General features: G+C 35.3%; 6 protein-coding genes across 6 annotated transcripts; 3 read left to right on the forward strand and 3 right to left on the reverse strand.

The window, feature by feature from the left end:
- Positions 1 to 4,130: 4,130 nt before the first annotated feature.
- On the forward strand, positions 4,131 to 5,293 carry LOC17877126 (HVA22-like protein b). Its single transcript, XM_006281953.2, has 5 exons — positions 4,131 to 4,247; positions 4,343 to 4,369; positions 4,466 to 4,588; positions 4,731 to 4,965; positions 5,081 to 5,293. The coding sequence occupies exons 1-5, from the start codon at positions 4,186 to 4,188 to the stop codon at positions 5,138 to 5,140; spliced, it is 507 nt and encodes a 168-aa protein (XP_006282015.1). The 5' UTR covers positions 4,131 to 4,185; the 3' UTR covers positions 5,141 to 5,293.
- A 1,213-nt stretch (positions 5,294 to 6,506) lies between these two features.
- LOC17875524 (microtubule-associated protein RP/EB family member 1B) lies at positions 6,507 to 9,197 on the forward strand. The gene is made up of 8 exons (XM_006280855.2): positions 6,507 to 6,865; positions 7,639 to 7,707; positions 7,796 to 7,882; positions 8,009 to 8,115; positions 8,217 to 8,350; positions 8,441 to 8,517; positions 8,607 to 8,720; positions 8,822 to 9,197. The coding sequence occupies exons 1-8, from the start codon at positions 6,758 to 6,760 to the stop codon at positions 8,984 to 8,986; spliced, it is 861 nt and encodes a 286-aa protein (XP_006280917.1). The 5' UTR covers positions 6,507 to 6,757; the 3' UTR covers positions 8,987 to 9,197.
- Positions 9,198 to 9,601: 404 nt separating this feature from the next.
- Positions 9,602 to 10,825, reverse strand: LOC17875281 (putative F-box protein At5g62660). The gene has a single exon (XM_006281387.1). It carries the CDS (start codon positions 10,823 to 10,825, stop codon positions 9,602 to 9,604), a length of 1,224 nt encoding a protein of 407 aa, XP_006281449.1.
- Positions 10,826 to 11,386: 561 nt separating this feature from the next.
- On the reverse strand, positions 11,387 to 12,145 carry LOC17876687 (F-box protein At5g62510). Its single transcript, XM_006279802.1, has one exon. The coding sequence runs from the start codon at positions 12,143 to 12,145 to the stop codon at positions 11,387 to 11,389; it is 759 nt and encodes a 252-aa protein (XP_006279864.1).
- Positions 12,146 to 13,418: 1,273 nt separating this feature from the next.
- On the forward strand, positions 13,419 to 15,074 carry LOC17876376 (probable inactive poly [ADP-ribose] polymerase SRO5). Its single transcript, XM_006281555.2, has 4 exons — positions 13,419 to 14,075; positions 14,180 to 14,424; positions 14,515 to 14,633; positions 14,727 to 15,074. The coding sequence occupies exons 1-4, from the start codon at positions 13,597 to 13,599 to the stop codon at positions 14,832 to 14,834; spliced, it is 951 nt and encodes a 316-aa protein (XP_006281617.1). The 5' UTR covers positions 13,419 to 13,596; the 3' UTR covers positions 14,835 to 15,074.
- Positions 15,075 to 15,145: 71 nt separating this feature from the next.
- LOC17876941 (delta-1-pyrroline-5-carboxylate dehydrogenase 12A1, mitochondrial) lies at positions 15,146 to 18,844 on the reverse strand. Its single transcript, XM_006279540.2, has 16 exons — positions 18,691 to 18,844; positions 18,267 to 18,346; positions 18,057 to 18,160; positions 17,905 to 17,972; positions 17,737 to 17,794; positions 17,509 to 17,622; positions 17,252 to 17,335; positions 17,065 to 17,169; positions 16,868 to 16,981; positions 16,646 to 16,777; positions 16,471 to 16,560; positions 16,269 to 16,358; positions 15,972 to 16,184; positions 15,768 to 15,878; positions 15,611 to 15,690; positions 15,146 to 15,528 (listed from the first exon to the last, which is right to left on the reverse strand). The coding sequence occupies exons 1-16, from the start codon at positions 18,777 to 18,779 to the stop codon at positions 15,390 to 15,392; spliced, it is 1,671 nt and encodes a 556-aa protein (XP_006279602.2). The 5' UTR covers positions 18,780 to 18,844; the 3' UTR covers positions 15,146 to 15,389.
- Between the last annotated feature and the right edge of the window lie 249 nt (positions 18,845 to 19,093).

Raw genomic sequence — 19,093 nt, forward strand, 5'->3', positions numbered from 1 at the left:
ATTCTACTGACATGGAAGAATGTACACGTGTACGGTATGAATCAAACCACCTTGCCAATTCTCTGGATATGGAAAGCGAGGATCTAGGACAGGACAGGACAATGTCAAAAGCCACGCAAGACGACACTAGAAAATTTCTCAACATCGGGAATTAGGTATGTCGTATGTCCCACCTCAAAAGCAATATTTTATCGTATTCGAAACTTTGTGGTCTCCACTTATATAACTAGATCTACGCCACACGTCTTCATCTTGGTGCTTAAAACGATCTGATACACTAGCTTTGTACAAGGTCCGTGGACGTTTACACGTGTTTACCGGCTATTGAATGTCACAACAATAATCTCTAAGGTACGAAATCTTTCAATTCATAATTTACTCGATACATAATGGGCGGTGTATTATTTAATTTGTATTATTATTTTCTAGATTTAGTTTGATACAATACTTTATATATATAATTCATAGTTTCCAGAGAGTATAACAAATTATTGGTGATTAAATCATACTATAATTATTATGGGAGGCATTTTATACGGGACCATATTTGTATCGACATAAGTCGTATTGATAAAACTTGAACGTGGCATGATCTCAGAGGGGGTTCATAGTTGACTATTTTTTTGTAGTTATGAGCTCGATGTGTACGTATATAAGTCAATTTTCATTTGAATTTGTTCACATTATGGAGAAATTAAAGTAGGGCCTCGATATATATATTTCAAGTTCCGAAAAAGAGAGAGTCATAGTTCATAGTACATTGCATTGCATGCGTTTAATTAGGGTTTTGCTTCAAGTTAATTGACATAGTATATATATATATACTAGATTACTAGAGTAACCTGTGATTTTTACAGCTCTAGTGTGTTGATTGACTTTGCCGATGTAGATTTCGTTATATATATACCATCTAACTCAATATGTGATGATGATAATTCTTTGAACCATCATTATTAATTAGATCAAGTTTGTTTTTGAGTACGTACGTACGTGATTCATGTAAACAACGCGATATCATGTAAAAGATCGTGTTACTTTTGTTAAAATACAGGCAAAACCGATGTTTGTTTAAATATATACTAGATTGGGAAATAATTACTTATATATAATCTTTAACGGATTAAAATATGTTACATTTTAATTTTATGCACTGAATAATATATTTGTAGAATAAATTTAAATATAATAATAAAGGAAATAAGCGAGTAAATAATAATATATTGAGTTTTGACACAACTAAAAAAACCAGTGAAAATTTAACAGCACGAAAGAATATTTATCGATAAATTATTCAGTTTTACCATTTTTGTAGTAGAAGTAGGAATATACGTAAAAGTCACATACTTACAATATATTTTTGAAAGACCAACCCGTAACATAATTCATTTCGTAAAAAACATTATTCATAAGTCGCTTTAATATTATAATTGTGATTTTAACAAACTACACGTGAACTATCTAAAATTTACGTAGTTTGATATATAATATATTTTATCAAAAAAATTATGTCCCCAAAATTACATCTATGTCTCCAACAAAATATTTTTAATATTATAAATTCTAAAATTTTTATATATTGAACCTTTTAATTATAATATTTTGAAAATTTTTAAAGTATTAAATATGCTCATGTAATATTGGTTTTACTATTGGTTATACTTATAATGATTTTAAATCATTGTCCAAAATATTTAACCGAGTGTAGTTGAGTATTATATGTCCGTTTTGAAAAATTCGAATTACAACATATGCAAAAACGAAGTTAAATTTTTTTAAAACATTTTTATTATATAGTTAATATCATAAATTAAAAATAGGATCAAATAAAAGTGAAAGAAGAATAATATTTTTAAAATAAATTATATTAAATAAGTTAGAGAAATATTTGGAAATCCTAAAGTTAGTTATGGAAATAATATAATCTTAAAATTAGATATAAAAATATCCGATGTATGTACCCAAACTCAATTTAATATCCAATTTTGATGTGTTCAATTGTTAAAATCGGGTTAAATTTTTAATTTTGACCCGACCCGTATTTTATTTTGTATTTCTCTTTTAATAATATAGAGATTTGGTGGTGGCATAAGAGAGACTATGATACGTTCTAAGAAAATGGTTATGTACACATAATCACTCAAACTATTATATTTTTAATTTGAACTTTCTCTACTAAAAAAATTTAACAGTTTGCTTTTATATTTGAAAGGTAAGTCCGATGTCAATTTTGCTATTGAAAATCGTAATATTTGATTAGGAAATCCCCTACAATAAGTTAGGATATAGTTGAAGGTTGTTATGGAAACTATTTAAATGTTCGTAATATTTGTTCCTAAACACGTTTTCTAGGGATATTTTGAGTGAGAAAATTTTGAACAAATAAACTTCCATATATGCAAAGATATTTAATTTGTAAAAAACATCAGTGATTGTAATAAATTGCTGGATATATCCAATATCGCCGGATAATCCATTTTCTTAGTATCCAATTAAAGTTTGTGGGTTATAATTTTTTAATTGACCCGACCCGTTTACACTTTTGTACTTCTCTTTTACTATAATAGGGATACATGACTTAAACTAATTTCGATATTTTCATCGTCCATGTTTTTGTAAATAAGTATATGCATATACTTTTTTATAGTCGAGCAATGAATGATGATGAGTAATATAATTTACAGCTTTCATAAACCTTATCAATCTCCTTTGTTTTTTTATTTTTTATGTTTGCAAAAGATTCATTAAATTATTAATTTTATCATCTGTTTTCGGTTAACAAAATTTACTTCTGCGATAATCTTCCTAGAACTATAACAACAAGTTTGTGAAAATTGTTGAGCTGAATTTGAAACTTGGTTAAATCAATAGAATTCAGTTACATATTTTATTCCTTTAAAATTTGAAAATATAATGTTATGCTCGGACTAAAAAAAATTGTGTGCTACGTTTGGCAAGATATATGATCCACCACACCAATTACCAACACATAAAATTGGGACCAATCACATAATATTGGCGTCTTAAGCTTCGTACCTTATAATTTATATGTATGTTTGTTTTGTGCCCACTTCATTGAACTCTCTAGCACAATTATACATTTACCTTCGAGTTAAAAGTATATTTCTAGAATTTGAAAATCATCAACAGTTATGATGATTCAATGTAAATCAAAATATACACGTAAGTGAGTATTGTTTGATGTATCTTCAGAAGGTTATGGTGATTAAATTAATTAGAGACTAAAAAATATTAGCATAACAGAAGAAAACACCATCCATCAGCAATCTAAGAACATAGGCTTGGGCCTGATGGCACAAGTTTATAAAATATCAGTTCCAAAATTTATAGGCCCAATAGTACATTGTAATTAGATCCAAAGAGACAAGACCACACAAAATGTATGAAAAAAAAAAACAGAGAATAACATATGAAGAAAGCAGAGGACATATAAATTCATAACTTTGACATATTATAAAACGTAGCATCAAGCAATCCCATTACTTAAGACTGAGAGACTAAAGTTAGAAGCGGGAGAGAGATATCTGTCTGAAAGTCCTAATAAGTTGTCTTGCTCTTCTCCTTCGCTTTTCACAACTTTTATCACCACATCCTAAAGCTGCAAACAAACAAAAAAAGTTACACAAGAACAATTCAGTAAAAGTTCAAAACTTTATTCAAAAGTTAGGGTTTATTAGATTTACTTACATGTAACTCAACGTAGTCAGACAAAATCGGAATTTAGATCTCCCCTAATGGAATCTTTGTAACTCAACATCGACAAATCTTCACAAAACCCCAATAGCTGCAGTGTCATCATCTACTGAGCTAAGTGGCACGTAATGCACTGGATTAAAGTTTTAAACTGAATTAGTTTTATTTCATAAACACTTTTATTAGAAGAACACTGGACTGAGAAACAGAGAATTTGTGAATTATGAGATTGATGAAATCGAACGGTCAGAAAACTACTACCAGCTTTACTTATACAGCTTGCAGATCAAGCCACGTGGCTAAATTACGGTTTGACTCCTCTCATAGTCACGGACACGTGTTCCCAAGCCCTACTTACTTCATATACTGGTCTTGTCCAAAATACAAACCGAGAAAAGCTAAGAAAAACTCAAGAGGCGGTGGTGAGAGTGTGATAAGAAGAAATAGAAAAAGAAGAATTCGACGGCAGCAAAGATGAGTTCCGGTATCGGAAGTTTAGTGAAGGTCATCTTTAAGAACTTCGACGTCATCGCTGGGTAACTTAACTAGTAGTATTTAGCTTGCTTATGATTTTTTTCTCGTTTTTTTTAATTATTATTATCCCATTAATTTGATCCTTGTCGTTGTGCAGACCTGTGATTAGCTTGGTATATCCTCTGTAAGTCGCATAAAAGATATCTCTTTATTTGCCTGAGAATAATGTCGAAATCTTAAGCCCTTCTTCTTGTTAACATTTTTGGTTTATTAAACACAGATACGCATCAGTGAGGGCAATAGAGTCGAGGAGTCATGGAGACGACAAGCAATGGTTGACGTATTGGGCTCTCTATTCACTTATCAAACTCTTTGAGCTCACTTTCTACAGAATCATCGATTGGTAAATACAATCTTAAGCTTCCTTGATTTGCAAGCTTCTACTTGTGAAAAACAGAGTCGGGCATGTATATATATATATATATATTGTTTCTCATCACCTTATAACGTGGGGACTTAAAATATCGATGTGTTGGTATGATCAGGATCCCGTTATATCCTTACGCGAAGCTAGCTCTAACTAGTTGGTTGGTCTTACCGGGCTTGAGCGGGGCTGCTTATCTCTACGAGCACTATGTGCGTTCATTCCTTTTAAGCCCACATACTGTTAATGTATGGTACGTGCCAGCCAAGAAAGATGATGGCGACTTAGGAGCAACCGCAGGCAGATTTACTCCTGTAAATGATTCCGGCGCTCCTAATGAGAAGATTGTGAGCTCGGTATGACCTCCTTTTAACTCTTTCCAAAACCCTATTGGAGCTAGACCTGAACTGATGTTTGATTGATCATTGAGACTCGATCTGTTTGCTGGTTGTTTGTTGTTTCTATCTTCAGGTGGATACATCAGCAAAATATGTTGGTCACTCGGCCTTTGATGACACCTATAGCTACTAGTTCCTGACGTGGTTGTGATCTTTAATATCGTGACCAATCATAGTAGTGTATCATATACTTTGTTTTCTCCTTTTCCGTTTTCTGAGTTCTTTATGATAAGTTGTTGTTACTGTTGAGAAATTTTAATATCGAATAAAAGACTTTTACTCTTAATTTATGTTCGTGTTATAAAACCAAAACTAACAGGTGAAGGGAGTATACAATATACATACTAGATAGGTGCACGAGTTAAAGTAAGCTTAATTAACTGACAACTGTGGCGTTTTACAATTGTAAATTTGTAAAATGGTTTTTATGATCGATCAATGATAATTGATAAGACCTGGCGTTTTTAAAATAGTAACTGACGGGCTCGTATTAGCTAATAGTTATATATAATTGTTGAGTCGGTACGCGTCTCAAACCGGACCTTGAACAAGTAGTAGTATCATATGATTCAGCAGATTCTCAAGAAATGGTAAAAGACAAAACACTTTGAGCTGTAAATAGGAGGAAGAATCAATATGGTAGCTAAGATCTATTCGTTTTCTTTACACGTTTGTTACCAAACATAGTAGTAAAAAAATATCAATTCATAGCTCTTTTAATATAAAAAAGTCTATACAGGTATAGTTTACAAGCAGATGATCATCATGAATTCATCATGTGAAAGCCTGTCACGGAAATAAATATGTTTCCTCTTTTTTTCATCCTCACAGAAGTAAGTATGTTTAATGTGTGATGCCGTATTATTTTGTCATTTAAAAACGACAGAAGAAATTGATTTTCTACCTTACAAATGTATGTATATTGTTAGTGTTAACGTACATCTACTTTTAATGCTATTTCTCTGAATAAAAAGTCTAAACATGAGGAACCTTTTTAAAAAATGTTAGCGGATAAAAAAAAGGTAAAAAAAATAGAGGGAAAAAACGTAAAAAGAGAAAAACCAAGTCTCAAATGGGAAGAAAATAAACCTTAAAAAAAAAAAAAACTGTACGTTTCCTTTAGAAGTGTAAAACACATAGATAAAGTAAAGTAGCATGTTACTAGAGTAGTAAGTTATTAGGAAGAGACAAGGCTCACGTGGGAAGAGGGGCGTTACATATTACAGTCCAAATCAGCATCGTTATTATTATTGGTGAACTGATGACATTTTAGCTGTAACCGAAACGAACCTATAAACAACAACTTAATGCCTTCCTTTTCCCTACTTATAATATTATAAAAACTCGTTTCTTTGTTTAGCTTAAACCCAAAATATGCCTGCCTTTTAATCTTAAAAGTAAGCTTTAATTATTATTAAAAAAATTTAAAAAATTATCTCTGTAGTATTTTAGTTATATTCGTTATATAAACCTGCGCTTCTCCGTCCTTTTCTCTCTGCTTCAGTTTCTCTTCCTAACAAGCAAAACCCAAAACAGATCGAATCAATTTTTTTTTTCTTTTTCTTTTTTTTTTTATAATAATTTGGGAGGGGGGTTTTTTAATTTCACCTAACCTAATTGATTATCTTTTACCCTTTAATCTCTCATTGCGTTGCATCTGAGTTTCCTCCAATTGAAACAACAACAACAACAACAACAACAAGAGAGAGTTTTTTTTTTTGTTGTTGTTCGGGAAAGAAGGATTCAAAAAATGGCGACGAACATTGGGATGATGGATAGTGCTTACTTTGTTGGAAGGAATGAGATTCTGAGTTGGATCAATGACAGGCTTCATCTCAATCTCTCTCGTATCGAAGAGGTTCTTCTTCTTCTTCTTCTTCTTCTTCTTCTTCTTCTTCTTCTTCTTCTTTTGTTGTTGAATTCTTGTCTATCTATCTGCATGTGTGTGATTTCTTCATTCTCTTGCATTGTCCATGAATTGATTAATACAGGACGTGCCTTTTCTGTCTTTAAGGGTTTTTCTTATATAATAATGTCGGTGGCTTTGAGTGATTCGATTTTGAGAAATGCAGTGTTGTTGATCTGGTGCAATTTTGTCTGGTAAAATTTGGGGGAAATGGGGTTTGATTTGTTTCTCATGATCTAATTGATTTTGTCGGTGAGCTGCTCTCACTCTGATTCTTGAATTGTCATTCCTGATTCCGTACAACTAGTGAGCTTATGACAGTCTAAAGGAACTCTTTTTTTTTGTTTTGAGTTTTCTCGGATATATCTGAAAAACAGGTTCTGACTCATATGTAAAGATCGAATTACATTGACTCTCTGATGATTGTTGCTGTGTGTGTGTCTTTTGATGATCAATGCTTCAGCTACCGGTAGCAACACATTTGTCTCTTGGTTTCTTCTTTCTGTTTTGGCTTGCACATGAGTTTATTGTTTTCGTATGTTGTATAAATCCCACAATTTTTCAGTTTTCTTTTCGAAAGGCTTCAAGGTTCTTTAAAAATGATTATGAAATGGAGTTCCTTGCTTTAGATACTGTTTTAAACAGGATGTTAAAAGAACAGTTCTTCAAATTTTGTCTTGCTTGTGAGACTGTTTATCTAAGTGGCTATGTTTGGGTTTTGATAGGCTGCATCCGGTGCTGTGCAATGTCAAATGTTGGACATGACCTTCCCAGGAGTTGTGCCAATGCACAAGGTGTTTTTTTTTTTTTTAATTGCCAACTCTTCTTTGTTTCTTGCAATCGTTTCTTCTTTGCAGAGCAATCTAAATCTCCCACTTTTAGGTTAATTTTGAAGCTAAGAACGAGTACGAGATGATACAAAACTACAAGGTCATGCAAGAAGTCTTCACCAAATTGAAGATTACAAAAGTAATTCTTTTTATTAGATATCTTTTTTCCTTACTTTTTGTTTGAGATAAAGATACTGTATGCTATTTGACTTTAACTTATGTACATCACTCACAATGTTGTCTGTCTTACTGGGAAATAAATCAGCCATTGGAAGTCAACAGGCTTGTCAAAGGCCGACCACTAGACAACTTGGAGTTTCTACAATGGCTGAAGCGTTTTTGCGATTCCATAAACGGCGGCATTATGAACGAGTATGGACTTTTCAACCTTCCTTGTCGACTTTTTTTTTGTTTGTTCTGTATTAATAACTAAAAGTCTTCTTAATGGCACTGTAATTGTTTCATTGTTGTAGGAATTATAATCCAGTAGAACGAAGATCAAGAGGTGGCAAAGAGAAATGCGTAAAGGGATCTAGTAAGATCTCAAAGTCGTTGCAAACAAACAATATGCATCATCCTCCTGTTACTACTTCCAACAAACCATCTGGTTCTGCCATTTGATTTAGCTTCTCTTATCCTTCTGCTTGCCTATCCAATTTAGAAATTTCTCAACGTTGTTGAAAATTGTAACACCTAGGTCCCAAGCAAGCAAAATCACATGCAGTTGGAGGTGGGAGCAACTCATCAGCCGAAGTGCATGCTCTGTCAAAGGAGGTAAGCAGCATATAATCATCCCTTTTGGTTTCATTAATTTCATGTTAGTGAAAACAAACCTGTAATGAAACCTTCTTTCACAATGGCAGATAGCAGATCTCAAGGTCTCGGTCGATCTCTTGGAAAAAGAAAGAGACTTTTACTTCTCTAAGCTCCGGGACATAGAGATACTCTGTCAGACCCCTGAACTCGAGGATCTTCCGGTAAATGCAATCTCATGCCTTTTCTTTTTTAATGTCTTTGTTTCTCTTCGTTTGTGTGAAGCTGACAATATATGTAATGTTGAAACCCACAATATGTGCAGATAGTGGTAGCAGTTAAGAAGATATTATATGCAACCGATGCAAATGAATCTGCACTAGACGAAGCTCAAGAGTGCCTAAACCAGTCTCTAGGGCTTGAGGCTGATGAAGAAGAAGAAAAAGAAGAGGAAGCAGCAGAAGAAGAAGCAGCAGAGACCCAAACTTAAAGTTGTTGACAAATAAAAGTAGAGAACAACGATGGTCCATTGCCTTGTCTTAGAAGATAGATCACTTGAGAGTTGAGAGGGTGTTTGCTCAATATTCGATATACCCTAACCGGTTTTTTGGTTTTAAAAAAGTGAACCGAACCGAATTTGCTCCGTCCTAAATTTGAAAGATTATCCGATGGGTCTAATTGTATCACAATGTTTTTTACAATATGTGTCCCAATAAGTAAAAATTAAAATTAAAAAAATAAATAGTTCTATTGAATTATTAAAGGCGGTAAAGACCATCTCTTAGCTTGGATTTGGAAGTAGAAAAAAAGAAAACTACAAGTAATGGCAGTCAAGTTTCCAGGTGCATGATACTTGCTCACTATGTTCCACTGATTTCAACCTTCCTCAAAACATTCTTTTGCAGATCATAATAGAGAATGTAATAAGGGGAAGACACGGATCTGGGAGCTAAGATAAATAGCAAACACATACTATATTATCGGGCTTGGAAAATTTATAATAAATAGTTTCATTAAGTATTATTAAAAGGCAAAAAAAAAAAAACAATGAAAATGTTGATAAACTACTTAGACCGGAAGAAGAAAAAAACAAAGTAACTGGCATTCAAATTTCCAAGTGCACGATGCTTTCATAATTATCCGTCCGCATGACACAAGAGTAGGCGATACTAAACCACCTTTCTGAGAGAATTAGAACCTTTCGGAGATGATTCTTTTGCAGATCATAATAGAGAAAGTAGTAAGGGTTAGACCACGGTGCGGGTGACATGACAACCTCGCCGTTTAGAGTTATACCATCTACATCAATCTCGTCAATGTCATCAAGTAAATGCATCTGACAAGGCTGCAAACCCAGAGATTTCCTCGACCACTCCCCAGCATCTTCCAAGATCCATAAATCCAACAAACCCTTTTCTAAAAAATCGGTGTAATTAATAATAGCTGGCTTTCCACAATACTCTTTAACTTCCACCCACTCACCAAATTCATACAGCACATCAGGTACTCGGATCATATTGAACTCTTCAGACCTAACGTCAAAACTGTAAACAATTCTTCTCTTATATGTACTAGTAGAAGCCAAGTAATATATAACCCCGTTGATGCACGGTCCTGTTATTCCAGGTCTATGATGATGTTGATCAAACTCAATTCTTTTCCATGAACCTCCGGCTTCTAGTACAAACACCCAATGCTCCGAAGTTATCCTCTCAAAATCTTTTGAGAATACCACAACCGTGCAGACTACTTTGTATTGATCAAGGACAGGATCGTGTCCGAGAAAGTAGCGGATACTCTTACGTAAACCTTCTTCAGCAAAGATGCTGTGATTGACGGCCGGTAAGGTTACGCTTTGTCTGGTGGTGGGATTATAGATGCACGCTTTTGCGCAAACGGTGTATAAAATCAAGCCGCGAAGAGTAACGTCCATGTATTGTCCTCCTACCCCTAGTATTGTCGTTTCTAGGTCAAAAGACTCAGCACTACTACTAGACGATGATGAGAAAGATAGCAGTGCCGAGTCACCTGCTTCACCCACAAAACCTATGTACAGACGAGGTTTGGATGCCACCGTAAGATCATAACAATTGCTAAAGTATCGACAACGGATAAGAGAAGACCATTGCTTTGAGACGCACTTGAACCTCATCAGCGATTTAGCTGGCAATCTAGTCAGGATCCCGATCAAAAGATCCATGGGAATCCTCCGCGCGGCCACATCGTCTCCTCGTCGTCTTCTTATTCTTCGTCCTCGTCTCATCGCCTTTAACGGCCTCTTCTTCCGTTGAGAATACAGAGCCAGAGCCAGAGGTGTAGATAGAGCCATAGCTGTTATTACAATGTCCTAATGATTCACAAGCACCCACAAAACACTTTTATATATCTAAAAACCTATTCATTAATCATATAAGAGCAGGGGAATTTAAAGAGTTAGGCGACTTTATATATCTAAATTCTAAAACCCTGTAACCGGTTGGCCCGGCCCTTCTGATATTGTTTTTTTTTTTTTTCAGAACCTACACTTTGCGCATTCTTCTAAGATGGCAAATACAACAACAACAATTAATGGTCTAGTAGGTTTTACCTCGCCATGTGCTTATGTTCCCTAGACTCACCACTACTACCAAAGGTCTTGTAAAATTTAACTATAACATATAACCAAGATATAAATACAATTACAGTAGTAGCTGTTATGTGTGTTCCAAAATCATATTACCATTGATTCAGTACTTATGGGATTCTGATCAATAACATATATTTGGGTGCAAATAAAAACATAAGTAAAATAGATACACTATATAGGTTCACTGTATCATATTAAAGGGAAAAACAATTAGAGATGTTGATAATATTTTAGATTGGGAGAGGAAAAACAAGTAGTCAGCATTTAAGTATCCAAGTGGACAATGCTATCACTTTTATCCATAAGAGTCAAATTAACGTCCAAGCTACTAAACTTGTGGTCTAGTATTCCTTTGATTTCAACCTTTCTCAAAACATTCTTCTTTAGATCATAACAGAGGATGTAAAAAGGGGAACACAACTCAAACGGTGCCAAGATAATCTCGCCGTTTTGGGTTGCACCTTCCATCGTCCACTCAATGTTGCTATCGACTAAATGAATATGACAAGGCTGCAAACTCAGAGATCTCCTCGACCAGTTTCCAACATCTTCTAAGACCCATATGTCCACCAAACCGTTTTGACCAAGACTGGTATGATCAATAATAGCTGGTTTACCACCATACTCTAAAAAACCCACAGAGTCAACAAATGCAGACACCACAAGAGGCGCTTGGATTATATTAAACTCTTCAGACCTGACGTCAAAGCTGACAACTATATCGTGAGACATACTAGTGAAAGCGAGATAATAAATAACTCCACTTATGCACAATCCAGGTCTTGTAGAAATATGAGGTTGATCAAACTCAATTCTCTTCCAGGAACCTCCAACTTCTAGTACGAAGACCCAGTGCTCCGAGGTTATCTTGACCAAATCTTCCGAGGATGACACAAGAGTGCAAACTACTTTGTATTGATCAAGAACAGGATCGTGTCCCAAAAAGTAGACGACACTACGTTCATCTTCTTGGTCAAAGATGGTGGATTTGATGGTCGGTAAGTTTACACACTGTCTGGACATGGTCTCAGTGTCTATCCAAAACTAACTCAGCTCTTTTTTAGTAGTGTATAATACGTTGTGGCACAATAATAAATTATCAATACAATATATGATTTTACTACTATGGGGACATATGGGATTTCTAAATAAAGAATCATTGACCTAAAATCTCAAAATTCATTTAAGAAAATAAAATAAATTGTTACGTATAAAAAACGTGTGCCGGCCGTGGCCTGGCCGCTGAAAGAAGACCTAAATAGGCTAATACACACAGACACCTTCTCAATTTCAAGAAGCGTACAGATATATATTCTAAGGTTTTTGTGAGAATATAAAAATTTTAAGCTAGAGAGAGACAATGATGGTCCAGACTGTCTAGTGAGATCACTTTGGAGAGGGTGATGATTAACAGTGTTTTAACTATTATGTAACTGGGCCTATGTCGTTAATGAAATAAAGTATGACCCAAATAACAAATTTATGGGCTTTCTGAATCCAGATACTTATATATATATTTAGGTGTGTATACGTTTACATGTTAGTTTTTTTTTTGTTTTTTTTTCTTTTTTTAATAAATTTTCCTTCCCATTAAACACGGATTAATGTTAGTTAATGAGGGCAAAGCACGAATTCAAGTTTGGCTCAACCAGATATTTTAAAGCATGGTTGAGATTTAAACCCGAACAATATTTGTATATTACGAGTTGCAGTATTTGTGAGAACTAACATTTAGGTGAGTTAAATACTAATTTCATTTTATTAATTGTAGAGATCACATTCACATTATAATATAGTCGATTAATTTAGTTATGAACATATGGGGAAGGGATTCTTATAACTTAAAAAAAAAACAATTAAGAAATAGAAATGGGTTACGTATAAAACGTGTTACGTGTGTCGGTCGTGGCCTCTATAGAAGAAGACCTAACAACAACACATTCTCTATGTCCGGAAGCAAACGGGTGTATAATTTCGTCATTTCGCTTCTTCTGCCTAATAGTCCCGCAACTTGTGGTTCAAAGGCTAGTTTCGTCTTTTCACAACAGCCAACCCAAACCCACTGGTTAACGAACTCCAACACGGAATAGACTCATCAAAGCCTGATTAAAGAAGGGAGAAAAAAAAAACAGCTTGCGGCCGCAACTTACCAAAAAACATTGTAGTATTTTTTTATTTACGTCTTCTCCACGGAGACAAGTAAAGACAAAGAAGAACTTGTGAGAGATTTTTTATAAATACCGATTAAAAAATAAATTGCAAAACCGACGGTAAGAGAAACAAAAGGCGGTTCTTTTTTTTCTTCTTTCCATTTCTGTAATTATTTTGTTTCTTCTTCTTATATATAGATATCTTTACTTTGGATTGGAGCTCAAGTTCTTGTGTTCTCTCAAGAAACAAAAACATAAACTTTTCAAAAGCCTAAAACATTCCAAAAGTTCTTATCTTTTTTTTTTTTTTTTTTTTCCTAATCAATGGATTACGGAAGAACCGAAGTTGAAGCTGGTTTTGATGATTCAGAGCAAGAAGGATCGACGATATCCGAATCTGGAAGCTGCGATTCGTATTCTCCTGATCGACGACGTCCGCCGCCACCGCCGTCATCTTTTGCTGACGAGCTCGGGCTTATGGAGTTGCTTGAAGGAGACAAAGCTCATGATCTTATCTTTCGTAATTGTAAATCTGGTCTCGGTGATCAATGCCAGATTCTCTCTGTTCTCAGAAACGGGTTCAGGACTGTTGGGTCTCGTGCTAAGTTCAAGACTTTTCAGATTTTTCAAGAGGCGGTGCAGTTGAAACACGCCGAAGACGCTAAGGTCAAGTATGGTTGGTGCACCGTCGGGAAACAAGAGCTCAAAACGATTTTGGAGTATGGGTTTAGCCAGCCGCCGAGAAACGATGGGTCTTACGGCCGTGGGTTGTATCTTTCGCCGGATAATTCTCCTCTTGATTGGTATATTTCTGACTTCTGAAAAGTTTTAATTTTTCCAAAGCTTTGATTTTTTATTTTTTAATGACTCAATCTCATTTTATTGGTGTTTTTGTTTGTTTGTTTAGTTTGAAGGAATCAGCTTCAGAATCAGAAGATGGGATGAGATTCTTGTTGCTTTGTAGAGTTCTACTTGGAAAATCAGAGATTGTTTCTCAAGGCTCGATTCAGTCATGTCCGAGTTCACCAGAGTTTGATTCTGGTGTAGATGATTTAGCTTCTCCGAAGAAGTACATTGTGTGGAGTACACATATGAACACACATGTCTTGCCTGAGTTTCTTGTCTGCGTCAAAGCTCCGTTTAACTTAACTCGTAAGCATAACCAAGACCAATACCTCAAAATTTTTGAAATTTTCTTTGTTCTTGATTTTGGTTTTTGACATTATTATTACTGTTTTGCAGGTAGTCCAAAGAGATTGAGATCGCCATGGATGGCATTTCCTGTATTGATCAAAGCATTGTCCAAGTTTCTTCCTCCTTCTCAGATACTTGTCATTCATAAACACTACAAAGATCAACAAGTAAGTGTTTTTTTGTTGTTGTTTGTTTCTACTTCCATTATCGTTGCAGGTGATTTCACATTCTAATTGTTTGCTTTCCTTCGGATATAACAGAACAGGAGAATCTCGCGGAGCGAACTCATACAACGAGTCAGAAGCATAACCGGAGACAAGTTACTAGTTCACATCATCAAAGCTTTTGGACATAAAGTTCAACATTAAAAACTCTCCATTGCAGATCACTTTGGGTCAATCGCCATGGTTGCATTTGTCTGTTTTACCAACACCAGAAGGATGGTAAACAAATGGTCATGTACGGAGTCTCCAAATCATAGAGTAGTCGTTTCTTTTTGTTTTCCCATGATAGTGATGAAAAAAATTGTTCAATAGATATATTCAAGATCGATCAGACTAGGGTCTGAATTCATTATTAATGAAGAACATTAACAAGTTACAGTCGTATTTTTTCTTTTTCACTCTTGTTTCAAAAACATTTGTATCATACTATCATTGCTCTATCTTGCGGACTTGAGTTGAACAAAAACAGTTATTATAACTAGAGATTCTGGAGGACTTTAAAAGTTCCTCAAGTTTTACAATAGCGCTCTCTCTCTCTCTCTTAATCTCTCCACCCCTTGACCAAGTCAACCCCGTTGAAAACTTCATGTTTCAATCTCTTATTCCCTCCCACTGAAACTACTAGTAGAGATAACTAATCACTTTTATTCGATGCAACAAGCAAACTACGAGCTTACTTCATTAGTGGACACACAACTTCTAAGTAGATGAAGGAAGTTCCCAACCTTTTGGAACCGGACCATAATCATAAATGACTTCTCTGTGGCATGACCAGACCAGCTTTATAGCTTCCGGTGTTCCTATCCCGGCCCCTCTCGGGTCCCCCGCAGGTCCAAACCTGTTTTTGTGTATTATATTAGTTTTTTCCACAAACAAAAAGAAAGATTTGTTAATTTGGGATTCTTTTTGATTTCTCTTACCAGTGATTCTGAGGAGCACCAGTTGTTCTTCCTCTGAGTCCAGCGTATGTAGTCCCATTCACCGAGTTCCCTACAACTTCCTGCACAGATTTGTTACATCAATATCTAATGGTAAGAGAAGAAGAGATTGATTGATGATGATGGTGAAAAGATTTGCCTGAATAAAGATGGGATCGTTTGAAACAACAGCTGCAGTTAGATGAGCGTGCATCCTCTCCAAAGCTTCCAACACTAAAGGAAGTTGATCCTTTTTGTATTCCGTTACAATCTGGATATCAGATACAACAACAGTGCTACGTTTTTAGTAAGGAAACACGGATCATTAAGATAAAGCAAGTGAAATCAATATAGGCGGTTTAACCTGAAACGGTCCAAAGATTTCTTTGGTGACGAGTTCGTAGGTTTTACTATCCTTCAAGATTTCTTCAATGGGAACGTAAACTGCAGTGGGCTCCAAAGCTCCGTAGATAGAAGGAATCGAATGATTCTTCAGTTCCTTGCCACCGAAGAGTAGCTTCGAGCCAGGAATCTGAAGCAGGTTCTCCATGTGCTCCAACATTGCCTCAGTTGTAAACTTGAAAACAATGATGAAAGAACAAGTTTTAATGATAAAATCTCATCAGAAATTAATAAAAGATGAAAAAAATATGAAACTTACTGTGAGGACAGGACCAATTGTTAAGTCTTCCAGTTTGCGTCTTTCTGCTAGTTCTTTTAATTTGGAAAGAAGAGGGGTTTTTGACCAGTTCTGCTCAGAGAATTTTCAAAAAACAGAAAACACAATGAAAAAACAAAAGAAATTGGAAGTAACCAATAGGATTCAAAGGTAGTTTCACCATAAAATTTAGGATCAAACCAACCTCATGAACAAAAAGCATAGACTGTGCAGAGCACTTCTGTCCACTGCACGCGTATGCATCTTGATCACATTGCCATGCAACGTAATCAACCTGACATTAGAGACCGAAACAAGGGTTACAATTACATCTAAAGAGACTTGTGGAAATATAAGTAGGCAAGGTTATGGTAAGAAACCTCCTGAACATCTGGTCCTAAGACTTTCCAGTCAAATCCAGCATCTTCCAATCTGATTCGACCCTTAAGGTCAAGTGCCAACTTTTCAGCTACTCTAGAACTACCTGTGAAAAGTGTCATCCGAGGACTTGCCTGAAAAAGGTTACAAATAGACAAGGCACTAAGTTAGCTCAACTAATAAACCTGTGGAGACAATAGACTTGTGAATTCCTGATCAAATACCTCTAACAAGATCTTGTTCATTGTCTTCCCATCAGAATTTATAAAGTCAACATCTTCTGCGGGTAAGCCACAATAATGGAGCAGTCGCATCATTTGCTCCATCACAATGCTTACCTATCCAAGTAACATTATATTATTTCAAACAGATAGGACCAATACAATTAGGACGACTATGTTATGTGAAATATATTTAATACCTTGCTGTCTACTTTAAGAAGAGGTTTGTTACCCATGTATAATGCCCCCATCAACTGAAGTAGGGGAATCTCAAGTGGAAAATTAAATGGTGTTACAATCGTTACCTGCATCACAAATCTATGACTTCAAAACAAAGCACAAAACAGAGTTGTCACTAATTACAACCATCTAGGAAGAATGCCTTACAGGACCATAAGGCCAACGGTAACCATGACTTTGCTGTCCAAGATGATTTCCAGGGATTGCAAAAGACCGTGCCAGGAACCGCACCTGATAAAAGAAAGAGAGGGGAGTCATTCCAAAGTTGATATTTCAGAAAGCTAGGCACAGAAATGAAATGTACAAATAGGCAAAAGTTATGGTTGGTAATCCTTCATGAATTATAAAGCTGTTGATACTAATAACGAGGAACCAATGTAAAAATGGTGAAGAGATTCATGTACCTGGTCACCACAAAAGTTCTCTAAAAATTTCCGTGTGACAAAGACTTCTCCAGCAGCTTGCTGGTAACTCTTTGGAGCAACCCTTTGAATTAACCTCGCAAAGAAATCAGCTACCTAATAGTGTATACAAGCATAAGATAACAGAAGACCAGTAGCTCAGTATGCACGTTATTTGGGAAACATAAGTTTTGAATTCAACACTCAAGACAACAAAAAAGTATGTGTTACCTTAGGTAAGGCGAGCATATGAGCTGCCTTTGTCGAGATATCTCCATACAAAAGGTATCTGTCAAAAACATGACCATTAGTTTAGTATCTTCATATATAGAATCAAATGAGAAATAAAACAACAAGAAGAAATGGATGAAAATCACCAAGCCCGAACCAAAGCCGTACCTCTCTGGAGATTTGAAAGGGTTATGAAGACCATGCTTCGGGCACTGGGATAAGCTGTCTACAAATGGCTGCAACATAGAACATACGAAAGATAAAAGTTAGAATAGAGACAGATACCACTTTTAGGAATAACGGTTTTGACAGGCTCGCACCTGAGTTCCTGTTTCATCCACTTCAGCAACTTTAATGAAAGGTTCTCCATTTAGAGGATCCAAAAGTGTGTTATGATTCGAAGATCCAATCCACTTCCCCTGCACTATAAACATAACAGGAAAGTAAAGCTCAGAGACTCCAACAGCACTTTACTAAGAAGCTTTTAAGTACAAAATCTAAAATCCAATCTGAGAAGTAAAGACACACACCAAAGCTCTGTACTTCAGCAGGGTGAGCACCAGATAGCTCCTCAGCATCTACGGTAGCAAAAGGTATGGAATGATTCAATCTGCAAAGACCAAAAACACAAAAATTAAGTCAAATGAACACACTCGTTTAAATGGATCACATTCAGACATCAATTTGGTAATCAGAAAGAGAACTAAAGATAAAACCATTTCAACATCTAATCAACAAACACTTTCTACTGTTTCACAGTCACTGGCAGATGCGGCAACTCGATAATCCATATCGGTCATTTTAAAACACCAACTTGCTAAAGTTTTTTGTCTTTTTTTTTTTATATATAACTCTAGGGGGAAAAAAATCAATTAATTTATGCAATTACATGCAATCCCAAAAGGCGAAGAGCAGTAGTAATACAAAGAAAAAAAGGGCGAGAAGTTTCAAAACCTGGGGAGAGTCAAAGAAGCAAGGGAGGTAGATGATTTGTCACAGAGAGACTTAGCTCTAAGTGCTCGGCTCGCCAAAACTCTATACATTGCGTAAGATCCAGAAGAGACGGAGAAAGATGAACAAATCAGACAATGGAGGAGGATTCGAGATCGGTAATAAAACTTCTGAGTGATTTGTGTTGGCTTCTTATATAAAAATGGAGTAATTGCTTCCCCTGATTGACGAGAAATACATCAATGATTTTAGATTTTTACATAGATTTTCCCTTAACTTCAACGTTATTTCCTTATTAACCCCATAGTTTTTAATTGCTAATTACAAACCCTGTCAATGACTCATCAAGAAGAAGCATAGTAATTTCTATTCAAGACTAATGGAATATGATAAAGGGAAACTAATC

The sequence above is a fragment of the Capsella rubella genome, unplaced genomic scaffold (assembly GCF_000375325.1).
Source record: "Capsella rubella cultivar Monte Gargano unplaced genomic scaffold, Caprub1_0 scaffold_8, whole genome shotgun sequence".
In the NCBI taxonomy this organism is placed as follows: Eukaryota; Viridiplantae; Streptophyta; class Magnoliopsida; order Brassicales; family Brassicaceae; genus Capsella; species Capsella rubella.

Coding starts and splice junctions, on each gene's coding strand:
- LOC17875524 (XM_006280855.2), top strand. CDS start 6,758: ATGGCGACGAACATTGGGATGATGGATAGTGCTTACTTTGTTGGAAGG. Junction 7,708..7,795: donor GAGTTGTGCCAATGCACAAG/GTGTTTTTTTTT, acceptor TCCCACTTTTAG/GTTAATTTTGAAGCTAAGAA. Junction 7,883..8,008: donor CCAAATTGAAGATTACAAAA/GTAATTCTTTTT, acceptor GAAATAAATCAG/CCATTGGAAGTCAACAGGCT.
- LOC17876376 (XM_006281555.2), top strand. CDS start 13,597: ATGGATTACGGAAGAACCGAAGTTGAAGCTGGTTTTGATGATTCAGAG. Junction 14,425..14,514: donor AGCTCCGTTTAACTTAACTC/GTAAGCATAACC, acceptor ACTGTTTTGCAG/GTAGTCCAAAGAGATTGAGA. Junction 14,634..14,726: donor AACACTACAAAGATCAACAA/GTAAGTGTTTTT, acceptor CGGATATAACAG/AACAGGAGAATCTCGCGGAG.
- LOC17876941 (XM_006279540.2), bottom strand. CDS start 18,779: ATGTATAGAGTTTTGGCGAGCCGAGCACTTAGAGCTAAGTCTCTCTGT. Junction 17,795..17,904: donor CCTTTCAAATCTCCAGAGAG/GTACGGCTTTGG, acceptor TGTTTTTGACAG/ATACCTTTTGTATGGAGATA. Junction 16,359..16,470: donor CTATGCTTTTTGTTCATGAG/GTTGGTTTGATC, acceptor TTCTCTGAGCAG/AACTGGTCAAAAACCCCTCT.
- LOC17877126 (XM_006281953.2), top strand. CDS start 4,186: ATGAGTTCCGGTATCGGAAGTTTAGTGAAGGTCATCTTTAAGAACTTC. Junction 4,370..4,465: donor ATTAGCTTGGTATATCCTCT/GTAAGTCGCATA, acceptor TATTAAACACAG/ATACGCATCAGTGAGGGCAA. Junction 4,966..5,080: donor ATGAGAAGATTGTGAGCTCG/GTATGACCTCCT, acceptor TTCTATCTTCAG/GTGGATACATCAGCAAAATA.
- LOC17875281 (XM_006281387.1), bottom strand. CDS start 10,825: ATGGCTCTATCTACACCTCTGGCTCTGGCTCTGTATTCTCAACGGAAG.
- LOC17876687 (XM_006279802.1), bottom strand. CDS start 12,145: ATGTCCAGACAGTGTGTAAACTTACCGACCATCAAATCCACCATCTTT.